The 14,146-nt window shown below is 49.0% G+C and overlaps 1 protein-coding gene across 4 annotated transcripts in view; it reads left to right on the forward strand.

The window, feature by feature from the left end:
* The window catches only part of LOC119711362 (beta-galactosidase-1-like protein 2), a 32,845-nt gene that overhangs the window by 8,250 nt on the left and 10,449 nt on the right, over positions 1–14,146 (forward strand). For all 4 annotated transcript variants that reach the window (XM_038161502.1, XM_038161503.1, XM_038161504.1 and 1 more), the window contains 9 exons: positions 459–567; positions 854–946; positions 3,482–3,563; positions 7,265–7,329; positions 9,751–9,835; positions 11,699–11,836; positions 12,456–12,536; positions 13,436–13,542; positions 13,902–14,048. In XM_038161502.1, coding sequence (XP_038017430.1) covers positions 459–567; positions 854–946; positions 3,482–3,563; positions 7,265–7,329; positions 9,751–9,835; positions 11,699–11,836; positions 12,456–12,536; positions 13,436–13,542; positions 13,902–14,048 — 907 coding nt within the window. The remainder of the gene's footprint in view (positions 1–458; positions 568–853; positions 947–3,481; positions 3,564–7,264; positions 7,330–9,750; positions 9,836–11,698; positions 11,837–12,455; positions 12,537–13,435; positions 13,543–13,901; positions 14,049–14,146) is intronic.

Genomic DNA, 14,146 nt, shown 5'->3' on the forward strand with positions numbered 1-14,146 from the left:
TCAACAAATTGCCCTTTTTTCTCTTAACTCCAAACAGAACCCAGCCTTGTAAATCAGCAGTAGAAACAGTGGGAACAATTACAGAAATCTTGTATTTGAGAAAGGGTTGGGATTTTTTGAAGGAGCTCTTGGCTGCAGAGTGCCCTTGGGAATGCAGGGAATTCACTTTAGAGTGATAAGAGTAACCCTCAAAATATTATTGGTAGAGGTGATGAAATGAGTTTGGGCCTGAAATGCAGAACAAAAAGAAGAGGAGGAGATTGGGAATTGGAGCCTGGGTTTGTTTACAAGTGAGTGCTGGACCCGAGGTGTCATTCACAGCTCAGGGTGTCACTGAGGGCTCCGCCGGTGACACCAATAATCCCTGCCCAGGTGGGACTTGATGCCAGAGGCTGAACTACCCCTGCTTGACTGGACAGGACTGTCTAACACATCTCCTCTGCTGCTTCTCCCCCCAGCTGGCTGCTGCAGGACCCCGAGATGCAGCTGAGGACGACCTACAAGGGCTTCACAGAAGCTGTGGACGCTTACTTTGACCGCCTGATGCGCGTCGTCGTCCCTCTCCAGGCAAGCACCGTCCTGGTCCCTCTGCAGGGCCACGAGGGGCTGCCCAGGCCAGTGTGGGCTCTGTGTGACAGCACAGGGTCAGGCAATAACAAAAAACTGCTACAAAAATGCACCAGATTTGCTCCAGGAATCAGCACAAGCTGTAGTTTTCTCTGTCAGTGTGGGAGCATGGGAGGGTGGAGCTGAGTCCATCTGATGCTGGTGCATCTTTCCTGCCAGCTAGTGGGATTTTTGGTGGTTAGAAATCATGGTGAACACCTTCCTTCTCCCTTTTTGTCCCCCACAGTACAAGAAAGGAGGTCCCATCATTGCAGTGCAGGTGGAGAATGAATACGGTTCCTATGCCAAAGACCCGAACTACATGACCTATGTGAAAATGGTAATGGTGGCACTTCTACTTGTTTCTGTGTCAATCTCTCCCATAAATCTCCTTCCCTACAGTGTTTTCTTTTTTCTGTGTAACTTTTGAGCGTGGTTTGAGAGACTCTTGAAAGCACCAGCTGCATTTTCCTTGGATGTTTCCTCCAGGAGTGGAAGGGTTGGCACGTGCCCCTCTCAGTGTTGATAAACCTGTGTTCTTGTGTCTTCCAGAGAAGAGGGAGATAGGGAGCTGGGGAGCGTCTGCATTGCACAGCTGGCCTTGAAGCAGCTCTCACCTGCAGGTCCTCTTTTGCTACCCCTAGATGATATTTGATAAAGGTTTCCCTTTGTTGACTTTCCTGCCAGAAAAGTGGGAACAAGTCACCAGCACGCTCCTAAACTTGTGTCACCTGGGGCTCAGCATCAGGCAGGTTAATTTGCCCAATGCCTCCCTCACCCCTGTCAGGAAGGGGTTACACTGTGCCAGGCTGCTCTGGTCAGGGACAAGGGGCTGGCCCATGCCCAGGGAGGCTGGGTTATCCTGGTGGGTCTCACAGCAGGCTGACCTGCTTGTTTGCCCCCGGCAGCAGTGCAGGGCGGGCAGGTAATGAGATCTGCAGTGTGCCTCACAGTGTTTGTTGTTTAATTTCTTCTCACTGAATGCTTAAAGGTATTGCTGCACGCCAGGGGGGTCACCCATCCCGGCTTGCTCTTCTGCTACGGGATTATGGGATCCTTCTGAGGCCTTTTGGGTGGCCCAGCTGTGCCTTGAGCACCCCGAGGCTCAGGTTGTCCCGTTGCCCAGGGTGTCCAGAGGCTCTTCAAACACACCAATCCGTGGCAGGAGTGCTAATCTCCTTAGGGCTGTGCCAGCTCCTGCGCCGACTCCAGCTCATGGTTTAACTCTCCTTGCAAGGTTAAATATAAAGTTTGTACACAAACAAATCAGAGATAATGGCAAGCAAGTGTTTTTCAGAACCCTGAATGAAGGGGACGCAGAGGTTCTGAGGGTCTGAGCAGGCTGCAGGCTCGGCCTTGCTCTGCAGGGCTTGGTGAGGAAAGAGTTTGTGCTGTCTCAGACTTGTCAGGACAGATCTCCCTGCCAGGCCTGTGGGTGTATTTTTGCAGTGCTGTTTCATCATATTCTGGGATTGCGTGCAGTTTGCATCTGAGGCAGCACAGAATGGTGGTTAGAGATGAAAATGTGGGAAAGCAGGATTTGCAGGGCTTTGTTTTTGGTTGGAGTGGGATCTGATGTGGGGTGGGGCTCTGAGTCTTTGTTCTGGTTTGTGGCAAGGTGATTAATTCACTTCTAGCATCTGTGACCAAGTTGCACCTTCCTGGAATTAATAAACTCATTAGAGAACACCCACAGCTCACACAAAACCTCAACTCCCTGTGCTTACCTCACTTTTTGGGTGCAGTGCCTTTGCCTTCCTAAAAGTGAAAGGATTGTATTGACGTGGCCCTTCCCACACAGAGCTGAGCTTCTATTCCTGCTTCTCTGCTGACTCTGGGAGGCCCTGAATGCGTGGCACCTCTGCTGTTCCTCTGGTTTGCATTTACACTCAGAAGGAGGGGAGGGAACTTAGCATTAATGCAGGGCTCAAAGAATTACCTTGGTAAAGCTGCTTCGAAATTCCAGTTCCCTCAGCAGCTGAATTTTGTTTGGATCCGGAATCTGTTCAGGTATAAATTTGGTGGGGATGGGTTGATAAAGCCACCAGCTTGTCCTGGCTCTGGGCTGGGGTTGTCTGCAGGCTCTGTGTTTCTCACACTGTGCCATGCCCAGGTGTGCTCTTAGTGCAGGCAGGGACAATAACCAAAGGGTTTTGTCACATTTCACAATTAGTAATTTAGACTGAAGAGACTGAAGCCTTCTTCTCAGAGCTCCTGGGAGCTGGAGGAGTGACTTCCAATGGAGGTACAGTGAAATGAGTGGTTAATTAGCAACTGATCTCTCCTCCAAGCATCAGGCACTGTTCTGTTCAGGACCAGCTGCCAGAGAACAATCCTGATGGGAGGAACCTCGTGTGTGCAGGTGGATTTTAGAACCTTAGAGTGCTGGTTCCTCTAGAGCTGTAATATTGAGGAACCACTGAATTCATTGATTTTTGAAAAACATTTGTACCTGAGCTGTCCTGTGATGGTGTTCCTTGGAAAATCAGCTCTTCCCTCTTTCCAGCTCTCACTGGCAGGCAGTCAGGAGGCCTGAGCTGCTTTTCCTTTCCTCCTTCCACCTGAATCCCTCTTGATGAAAGCAGTGAAGCTGTTTATTACCTTGCTCTCAGAAGCTAAAATCCTAAAGTTGGATGCATCAGTGAGAAACCAATCCATCCTTCTAAGACAAAATAAGATTTTTCCAGTGGTCTTTAAGCTGGGAAAAGCAGGCAGGGAAGCTTCAGGAGGAATGGGAGATGTCACAGGGATAATATTCATTGCAAGGCACTGCCAGTTGCAGGCTGTCCCCACAGAAGGTGATGCTGGAGTGCTTTAATATCCTGGGAAATGCTAAACTCTGCTAACACAATGGCTTTTGCTCTTTTTAACCTAGGCCCTGCTAAACAGAGGGATCGTGGAGCTGCTGATGACCTCGGACAACAAGAACGGGCTGTCCTTCGGCTTGGTGGAGGGAGGTGAGTGCTGCCAGGGCTGAGGGAGGAAAGCAGGACTTTAATTCACCCTCTGCACCCCCTGAGTCCTGTTTGTGGCAGGAGGGACCCCTTGGCTGGCAGGTGCAGCCAGGAGAAACCCAGACCCCTCCCAGAAAGGTTGAGAATGATTTATTTTCCACATGAAGTGTAAGACTGGGTGAAGGGATGAGTCAAGAGATGGCAGCACCCAGCATTTCTTAATGTTTTGCCTGACTGCAAGGCTGAAAATGCTATTTATTGCTTCATCTCAATAGATAGTAAACAAGTTCCTCAGCAATTACTAGCAGTAGTAACTCGTTCTTAAGGTAGATGCTTTGCAATTCAAAAGAGAAGGAAAAAAGGTCCATTAAAACCTTGATTTTGAGTTTGACATTTGAGCAGTAGATTTAGCAGTAGTTTGTGGGGCAGCATGTTCTTCTGAGCAAGCTCATTTTGGGGTGTAAAACCTTAGGTGGGGAAAGGAGGGTGCAGGTGTGTAGAATGCAGAAGGATGCCCACTTCCCTTTTATAAAGTATAATTCTAGTAAGTTTTTAAAATGCTGCTTAGCACCCTCCTCCTTTTTCCTGTGAAGAAATGGAGGTGCAGCTGCTTGTGTTTCACTGAGCCCTAAATCTGGCTGTTTGGGGCACTGATTCTCAGAATTTGGGGTAATTTCAGCTGGGATTTACTCTGTGCTTGGCCTCTGCTCTCTGCTGTGTTCCTGGCAGTTGTTTGGGGTGTAACTGCTCCCCAAATTTAGTGTTTGCAGGGTACAGCCTTGGAGTGCTCCTGTTATCACTGTCATAAATGATGTTAAATTTCCAATCTCAGGCATGGAGATGATTAAGGGAAAGACTTTCCCGTCCTTTTTTTTCCCTCCTTTTGCTTTTCCATGTCAGTATGAGAGGGATAAATTCATTTTCTGAGTCATGGGCCTTCACCAGCACGGTGAAAAAATCCTTTGGATGTTTTTGGGTGTGCAGCAGTTTTCAGTTGTGACCACACAGAGTCACTCTCTGCCTGCCACAGAGCTGTCAGGAGAAGGAGAAAGGAGAAATTCCTGCCTTGGCCTCACCTCCTGAGTGAATGTTGGCAGCTTCAGAGCTCCTCCTTGTTTGGAGTGTCGTGTTCTGCTGGGAGCTCTTTGATCCCAGTTTGCCTCTGGGCTGTCACAACACTCTGTTAGAGCCAGGGTGTCACTGATAACAGAATCACTGATCACAGAATCACAGAATGACCAGGGTGGAAGAGATCCTAAAGATCATTGAGTCCAACCCCTGGCAGCCAGTGCCACATCCAGGCTGTGTTAAACACACCCAGGGATGGTGACTGCACCACCTCCCCGGGCAGCCATTCCAGAACTTCCCATGAAAACTTTTTTTCCTGCTCTCCAGCCTGTATTTCCCCTGGTGCAGCTCGAGGCTGTGTGCTCTGCTTCTGTCAGTGCTGCCTGGAGACAGAGCCCAGCCCAGCTGAGCACAGGCACCTTTCAGGAGCTGGGAGAGTGATGAGGGCAGCCCTGAGTCTCCTTTTCTCCAGGCTGAGCACCCCCAGCTCCCTCAGGGTTCCTCACAGATGTGTGGGATAACCAGGGCTCCGAGTGAGGAGCAGCAGGGTGCTGAGGAAGGGGTTGAAGGAGAGACAAGAATCCCTCCCCATTCCTGGAAGGATGGACCCCAGTCCCTGTCCAAGGCCAGGCTGGGCAGGGTTTGGATCAACCTGGGCTACTGGGAGGTGTCCCTGCCCTTCCAGGGATGAGTTGAAGGTCCCTTCCATCCCAACCCAATCCGATTCCAAGATTGCAAATTTGATCTGACCTGTGAAGCCCTTCTGGGAGCTGGTGGGTGACAGAGCCTCTGCTGTCCCTCCAGACCGTGGTGGGATGCCCTGTGTGTGTGTGTGTGTAAGAACAGCCCATGAGAAGGGTAAATAAGGCTCTGGGGATGGTTCTCTTTTCCATGGGGTGCTGTTAATCTGCATGAAAAGCAGAGCTGGGCATGTTCTCCTTCAGAACTGCCAGAGCTGTAATGCTCACATATTACATCAGTGCTAAATCCACCTTTTATTTTGTTCTCCTTTCGTGTTTTCTGTGCTGAATTCTCCAGCTCAGAGCACTACATAGGTCAGCCTATTAAAATCAAGGTATAAATAGTGAGAAGTGAGCTTTTCCTTCTGTAAATATTCTGTTTGAAGTGCTCTGCCTGACACAACTGGGGCTGGGTTTGATAGCAGCTCTCTTGTTAGAAGTCAATTTTTAATGCTGAATCACATCATTGCTGCTGCAGAGTTTGTCTGGGAGAAATATCAGCGTGACTGAGGGCTGGGAGATACAAAAATGGTGGAAATGTGTGCCAGGGGCTGGGACACTGATCCCAGCTTAGTGTCTCCTGTCCTGTAGGGAGTGTTCCCACACAGAATCACAGAATGACCAGGTTGGAGGAGACCCTAAAGATCATCGAGTCCAAGCCAGCCCCAACAGCTCAGCTAAACCCTGGCAGCCAGTGCCACATCCAGGCTGTGTTAAACACACCCAGGGATGGTGACTGCACCACCTCCCCGGGCAGCCATTCCAGAGCTTTATCACCTTTCTGGGAAAAGCCTTTTCCTGATCTCCAGCCTGTATTTCCCCTGGAGCAGCTCGAGGCTGTGTGCTCTGCTTCTGTCAGTGCTGCCTGGAGACAGAGCCCAGCCCAGCTGAGCACAGGCACCTTTCAGGAGCTGTGAGAGTGATGAGGGCAGCCCTGAGTCTCCTTTTCTCCAGGCTGAGCACCCCCAGCTCCCTCAGGGCTCCTCTCAGGGTTTGTGCTCCCAGCCCCTCTCCAGCCTCGCTGTCCCCTCTGGATGTGCTCGGTGTCCCAAGGTCCTTCCCAAGCTGAGGGGCCAGAGCTGGGCACAGCACTCGAGGTGTGCCCTCAGCAGTGCCCAGGGCAGGGGCAGAATGCCCTCCCTGCTCCTGCTGCCACTCCATTCCTGATCCAGGCCAGGAGCCATCGGCCTCCTCGGCCACCAGGGCACTCTGCTGGCTCGTGTCCAGCCTGCTGTCCCTCAGTGCCCCCAGGTCCCTTTGTGCCGGGGCACTGCCCAGCCACACCGCCCCCAGCCCATGGCATTGCAGGGGTTATTGTGGCCAAAATGCAGGACTGGGCACTTGGACTTGTTATAAACTTTATCTTGTCAGACTGAAGTCACTCCAGAGCCTGAGGATGGGCAGAAGCACAGAGAACTCCTCAGTTCCAGCTCTCTGTGGCTCTCCTGTCCTGTGGCTGCTCTGGCTCACCCCCACAGACATGACAAGCTGTAGGATATTGCCTGGGAAGGGATTCCTGCAGCTAAAGCCTGGCAGAGCAGTGTGCCATCCAGACAGGGCTTTGTAATAAATTTGCCTTTATGTGGTGCCTTTTAAGTGAGGATCTCCAAGTGCTTTACAGGCTCTAATTAGAGCTGGTGACACCCCAGGAGCTGCTCTGATGCTCTCTCTCTCTAATATTCTGCACATTAGAGCTGAAAGATGGCCTGGGAGGATTCCACTCTGTGCTGTGGTTCACTTGGATTCTGCATACCAAGTGGAGGCTTTGATGGCAGTTTCTGAGGAGGTTGTTTTGGAGTTCAGAAGGTGTTGCAGTCCCCTCCTGCTGGGCTGAGGAGATGATCCCCTAGACATTTTGGATGAGTTTGAATTAATTCATTTTTCCTTTCCCACTAGCACTGGCCACTGTGAACTTCCAGAAGCTGGAGCCTGGGCTGCTGAAATACCTGGACACAGTACAGGTGAGCTGCAGAAACACTTTGTTCATCCATGTTCTCCAGCACTGGAAGTGAAGCACTGATGTTCTCTTTGGGATTTGTGTGTTGTTCAGGGCTTCCTTCTCACGAGGCCAAATCCTCATGGAATCAGGGAAGGAGGATTTAAGTGTCCTGTTATCCTTCTAAAGGGCTTTTCATCCAGCTGTGCCCTGTGTTTAGCTGGTAGGGATTAGACTTCTTCAAGTGATACCCAGAGCATCCCAGTGCACAACTGTCAGACCTCACTCTTGAATTTCCACCATCTTTTTCCCAAACTCTTTCACCCTGATGCTGTGGGTGCTCTGTGTCTGTGCACTCTGGTGGCTGTTCACCTCCAGCACCTCATTCAGGGTAGATTTGTGAGGTTTTACTGTGTCACTTGAGCATTTTAACCCCTCCATGCTGTCAGAGGTGTGCATCAGGGAGGGAATTAATTAATTAATGAACTCATGGTGTGAACAGTGTCCTGATAGTGGTGAGGGAGTGGCAGATTTGGGGCTAGTGACAGGTTATCTCTCTCTTTACCCCCTCTTTCCCCTCTCCCTGTGCTCTGCTTGCTCCAGATGAGGGATGTGAGCACTGGGATCTGCCCCCAGCCCTGATCAGTTCTCTTCTCACCTCTTGGCTTTTGCCTGGCTGTGGAGGGGAGCCCTGCTGGCAGTTCAGTCCTACAGCTTGCATTTGTTTTCTTTTCCTCTGCTGGCAAAAGAGGCTCTGCTGGAAGTGCTTTCACCTCCTTTAGGTCTGCCAAAATTGCCCAAACCTTGCAAATGAACAGAAGGTGGCACCTTTGCCACCACACAGGCCCCAAAAGAGCAGCTCCTCCTTTGCCAGACCAGTTAGGAAGTGTTTGCAGGGGTTATGAAGCTCTTGTATCTTTTCTTTGTTACGGGTTTTTGTTCCAGAAGGTGATAAAATCCTTTCTTTGACTGGTTCACTGGGGATGGATTGATTTAATATATTTCCATGGATGTTTAGATGATTACAGGCAGTTGTTTTCTCCTAATGAAACACAAATTTCTTTAATGCCACTTACCTCAGCCAATTGCTGTGGCAATAAACAAAACCCCTGTCACAAAACAGCCTGGAAACAAAGCCCAGGAGGCTGGGGGGCAGCCAGGCTGAGCACACACTGCCCTGCCCACGCCATGGGGACAGGGGGCATCCTGCAGGGCCCCAGGGAGCTGCCAGGCACTGACAAATGGGAAGCAATTGCTCTGTGTGCAGAGCCTTTAATGAAGACCTAATTCCTGCAAATTCTTCCCTGCCAGCACCATATGCAGCATTAAAAAGGCATTAAAGCAGCTCAGGTCTGCTGCTGTACCTTGGCAAGCACTGGCTGCCCTGCACCTGCAAGCTCTCAGCTGGCACTGGCCTGGCAGATAAGCAGACATTTATAAATGCGTGTTTTTAGCAAGAACTAAACACTGACAGTTGGTTTGGCCCTTTGCTGCAGCTCTCCCAAACAGCAGCATCCAGCAATGTTTGACAGCACCTGATTGTGTGCTCTGTGCCTTGTGACTAGCAGAGGCACAAAGCTCTGCTTGCTTGTTCTGGGCATTGCTGGCCCACAGCTTCTTGTTCAGAGCTCCTCAGGTGCCTTTTTGGCTGTGCCAGTTGAGAAGAAAACCCTCCTGTAAAACCGTGTCACCCTGTTCTTCTGATCCTTCTGATGTTTACATCCTTGTACTGAAGTTCCTCATACACTTTTATGTAAATAATTATTGGTTTTAATATTGTTTTCTTCTTCTTCTTATTCGTCGTCTTCTTCTTCTTCTTCGTCATCTTCGTCATCTTCTTCTTCGTCATCTTCGTCATCTTCTTCTTCATCATCTTCGTCATCTTCTTCTTCTTCGTCATCTTCTTCTTCTTCGTCATCTTCTTCTTCTTCCTCTTCATCTTCTTCCTCTTCGTCTTCTTCTTCCTCTTCGTCTTCTTCCTCTTCGTCTTCTTCCTCTTCGTCTTCTTCCTCTTCGTCTTCTTCCTCTTCGTCATCTTCTTCTTCTTCGTCATCTTCGTCTTCTTCCTCTTCGTCTTCTTCTTCTTCTTCTTCGTCGTCTTCTTCTTCTTCTTCTTCGTCATCTCCTTCTTCTTCTTCGTCATCATCTTCTTCTTCGTCATCTCCTTCTTCTTCTTCATCATCATCTTCTTCTTCGTCATCATCTTCTTCTTCGTCATCTCCTTCTTCTTCTTCGTCATCTCCTTCTTCTTCTTCCTCTTCATCATCTTCTTCCTCTTCGTCATCTTCTTCCTCTTCCTCTTCGTCTTCCTCCCCCGCAGTTCCAGTGTCTGTGGTGTTTTATTTCGTGTCCTGCTGGGACACCACGCTGGGTCAGAGCGGTGCTGCTCTGGAGCAAAGGGGTGACTGCAGGCTGAGTCCATTGGAACTCTGTGTTTCTCTTGCAGAAAGACCAGCCCAAGATGGTGATGGAGTACTGGACCGGCTGGTTTGATAACTGGGGAGGCCCTCACTATGTCTTTGATGCCGATGGTGAGCAGCTCGGGGGGGTTCTGCTCTTCAGCCTCAGGGACCCGTGCCTGGTCTGCCTCAGCACCTACAGGGTTAACCTGGCACTGCTGGAAACGACACAAAACCGAGTGAAACTGACCCAAAACTGAGAGAAACTGACCCAGAACTGAGAGAAACCGACCCAGAACTGAGAGAAACCTACCTGAAACTGACCCAAAATCACCCAAAATTGAAAGTGATCCAAAAGACAGAGAAACTGACCCCAAACCAACTGAAACCAACCCAAAACTGAGAGAAACTGACCCAAAATTGAGTGAAACCTACCTGAAACTGACCCAAAACTCAGAGAAACTGACCCAAAACTCAGAGAAACTGACCCAAAACCAATTGAAACCGACCCAAAACCGACTGAAAATGACCCAAAATTGTTAGAAACTGACCTGATACTGACCTAAAACCAAGTGAAAATGACCCAAAATTGAGTGAAACCGACCTGAAACCACCCAAAACGGAGAGAAACGTATCCAAAATTAAGCGAAACCATCCCAAAATGGAGTGAAACTGACCCAAAAGCAACGAAAAATGACCCAACATTGAGAGAAACTGACCTGAAACCGAGTGAAAATGACCCAAAATTGAGTGAAAATCCCCAAAACTTTGGGAACCTGTGCCTGGCCTGTCTCAGCACCTACAGGGTTAACCTGGTGCCGCTGAGGTTCAACCTGTGCCTGGAAACGACACAAAACCGAGTGAAACTGACCCAAAATTGAGTGAAAATGACATGAAACCACCCAAAACTGAGAGAAAGTGACCTAAAACCGAGTGAAAATGACATGAAACCACCCAAAACTGAGAGAAACTGACCTAAAACTGAGTGAAAATTACATGAAACCACCCAAAACTGAGAGAAACCACCAAAAATTGAGTGAAATCCACCCTAAACTGACAGAAACACATTCAAAATTGAGTGAAACCGCCAAAAACTTCCTGAAGGTGACAAAAAAAACTGAGTGAAAGTGACCCAAAACTGGGGGTAACCACCCAAAACTGAGTGAAAACAACCAAAACTGCGTGAAACTAACCTGAAATCCACCCAAAACCGAGTGAAACTGTCAGGAAAATTCATCCACAAACATCAGAGGCTGATGTCTGGAAAGGACAGAGGAGTCCTGGAACTTTATTCCAATCAAGGGAGAGGCCATGGGGCATCCCCTGGGGTCTCTCACATTTTTGGAGGGCCCAGCCTCCTTTTTATCCCAATTTCCCAGCCACGTTTCCCTCTCTCTTTCCCCACTGGCTCCCAGCCCCTCGTGAGTGCATCACCTCCCGGGTTTAAAAGCTCGTTTGGAAGGCTACCACTAAAAAAAACAAACCCCCAGGGCACCTAAAGAGCAGCGAAAGCAGAGCTGCACAGGACTGGTTTAACAACTTCCATCCTCCTGCAATTGTCTTTGTAATTGGGTCATTAGTGTGCTGGTTTAGGAGTCTGGCTGAGGAGTCCTTGCAACTCTTCTTAAAAGCAAAATTCCTGCTGGAGGCCATGAGCTTTACCCCTTTTATACCTGGAGGAATATTTGAATGTATTAAATATTTAATATATTCAAATAATTTGGTATTTAATAATAATACGAGATATATTTAGTATTTAAATGCAATTATTTATTTGTCGTATTTAGTTTAATTTAAATACTAATATTTAGTATCTAAATTAAATTTAAATTTAAATCAGGAGATGTGCTGCCCCTTACTGAGGGCAAGATCCAAATCACAACACAGATCACTGTGACTGCACAGCAATGTCTGATTTCAGTTCCTGGCCCAGATTTGTGTCTGTGGCCTCCCTGACACTGCAAAAAAAAAAAAAAATCTTTTTTTTTTTTGCAGAGATGGTGAATACTGTAGCAAGCATCCTCAAAACAGGAGCATCCATCAACCTCTACATGTTCCATGGAGGCACCAACTTTGGCTTCATGAACGGGGCTCTGGAAGCTGATGAGTACAAGTCAGATGTCACCAGCTATGGTGAGTTTGCTTTCACTGCCTGGCCTGAGCAGCTCTGGCTGCCCTGGGCTGGGGACAGTCACCAGGCACACTGAGAAGTGATCAGCACAACCACTTTGTCCTGAGACATGAGGTAGGACACAGCCCAGAAGGAAATTCCTGCCTTAAAGGGGGCTTACATGAGTGTTTCTAATTCCCAGCCATTCCAGGAAGGAGGGATTCCCTTATTCTGAATTGTAAACTGAGCTGTCACAGATGATGAATGGTGATCTCTTTTTTCTAGGATTCAAAACATCAATTTTTAATTTTAAAATGGGTTTATAATGTAGGAAACGAAGTCAAATTTTACCATAAATCTCTTTTCGTCCCAACAGCCCGTGGTTAAAATGGTTAATTGTTGACTTTATCCTGTGTGAAATTCTGGATACGTGCAAATTAGATCTCTGAAAGTGTGAATGGCTCTTCTCTAATTTAAGGAATTTTGTGGCTGTTTAGTGATGTTCACTCAGATTAAAGTGTACACATTTCCATCCTCTGGACAATGCCATGCAAATTGTGCCTGGGGCTTCTATTTCTTGCATGAAGCCATCCCAGAGCTGCTTTATGTTGTTAAAACACGTGCTGCTCTCTGCTTCTCCAGATTATGATGCTGTGCTGACAGAGGCTGGGGACTACACATCCAAATTCTTCAAGCTGCGACAGCTCTTCAGCATGGTCATTGGTAATCACAGCACTGCTCCGTCAGGGAATGACTGACACTGCCCCTTCTGGGGCTCTGCTTGGTTGGGAATTATTGAAACTGCCCCTTCTGAGGCTCTGCTTGGTGGGGAATCACTGACACTGCCCCTTCTGGGGCTCTGGTTCATTGGGAATTACTGACACTGCCCCTTCTGGGGCTCTGCTTGGTGGGGAATTATTGACACTGCCCCTTCTGGGGCTTTGCTTGGTGGGGAATTACTGACACTGCCCCTTCTGGGGCCTTGGTTGATTGGGAATTATTGAAACTGCCCCTCCTGGGGCTCTGCTTGGTTGGGAATTACTGACACTGCCCCTTCTGGGGCTCTGGTTCATTGGGAATTACTGACACTGCCCCTTCTGGGGCTCTGCTTGGTGGGGAATTACTGACACTGCCCCTTCTGGGGCTCTGGTTCATTGGGAATTACTGACACTGCCCCTTCTGGGGCTCTGCTTGGTGGGGAATTATTGACACTGCCCCTTCTGGGGCTCTGGTTCATTGGGAATTACTGACACTGCCCCTTCTGGGGCTCTGCTTGGTTGGGAATTATTGAAGCTGCCCCTGCTGGGCTCTGCTTGGTGGGGAATTATTGACACTGCCCCTTCTGGGGCTCTGGTTCATTGGGAATTACTGACACTGCCCCTTCTGGGGCTCTGGTTCATTGGGAATTACTGACACTGCCCCTTCTGGGGCTCTGCTTGGTTGGGAATTATTGAAGCTGCCCCTTCTGGGGCTCTGCTTGGTTGGGAATTACTGACACTGCCCCTTCTGGGGCTCTGCTTGGTTGGGAATTAAGGATGGGAGGAGCAAAGGAGGTCTGGGAGGGAGGTATCTGCAATTTGTGTTGTCTGAAATCTTGTTCCATCTTTCTTTTTGCACTCCAGGCCAGCCCCTTCCTCTGCCTCCCATGATTGAGAGCAAGGCCTCCTATGGTGCCATCCTCCTGCACCAGTACATCTCTCTCTGGGATGTGCTGCCAGCTCTTTTACAGGTAGTGGCACCTTTTTTAATGCATCCCAGACCTAAAAGGCATCAGCTTTTACAGCAATTTGTGCTCTGCCTTATCCCAAAAGGATGAGGTTGGGGGATTTTTTTTTTGCCAAGGATATGCAAAAGCAGCAAATCTTTTATCTCCCATTTTCACTGCTCCTTCTGCTCTCTTGGAATTGCACTTTTGCAAGCGCTTGGCTCCTTTTTCTGGTACTTTGGGAGGGATTTTGGGTTGGAGGGATTTTGGGTTGCACCAGGGCTGGGGGGCTCTCACCTGGGGCAGAGTGAAGCACCTGCTTTGAATGAGCTGCCCCTACAAGACTTTGCAGTGCTGATGCTCAATTTGCTTCTCCTCTGCAGCCCGTTAAGTCAGAGCTCCCTGTGAACATGGAGAACCTGCATCTGAACGACAGCATGGGGCAGCCCTATGGATATGTGCTCTATGAGACTGTCATTTTTGGGGGGGGACACCTGCACACCAGGGACCACGTCCGGGACCGGGCACAGGTAGGGGCACAGGGCTCACTCAGCCCGGGTGGAGGCAGGAAATGGGCAGAAAACAATGGAATTTCCACTTCTCACCTAAGCCCCAACCCTTACAGCTT

This window comes from Motacilla alba, chromosome 24, assembly GCF_015832195.1.
Source record: "Motacilla alba alba isolate MOTALB_02 chromosome 24, Motacilla_alba_V1.0_pri, whole genome shotgun sequence".
NCBI lineage: Eukaryota > Metazoa > Chordata > Aves > Passeriformes > Motacillidae > Motacilla > Motacilla alba.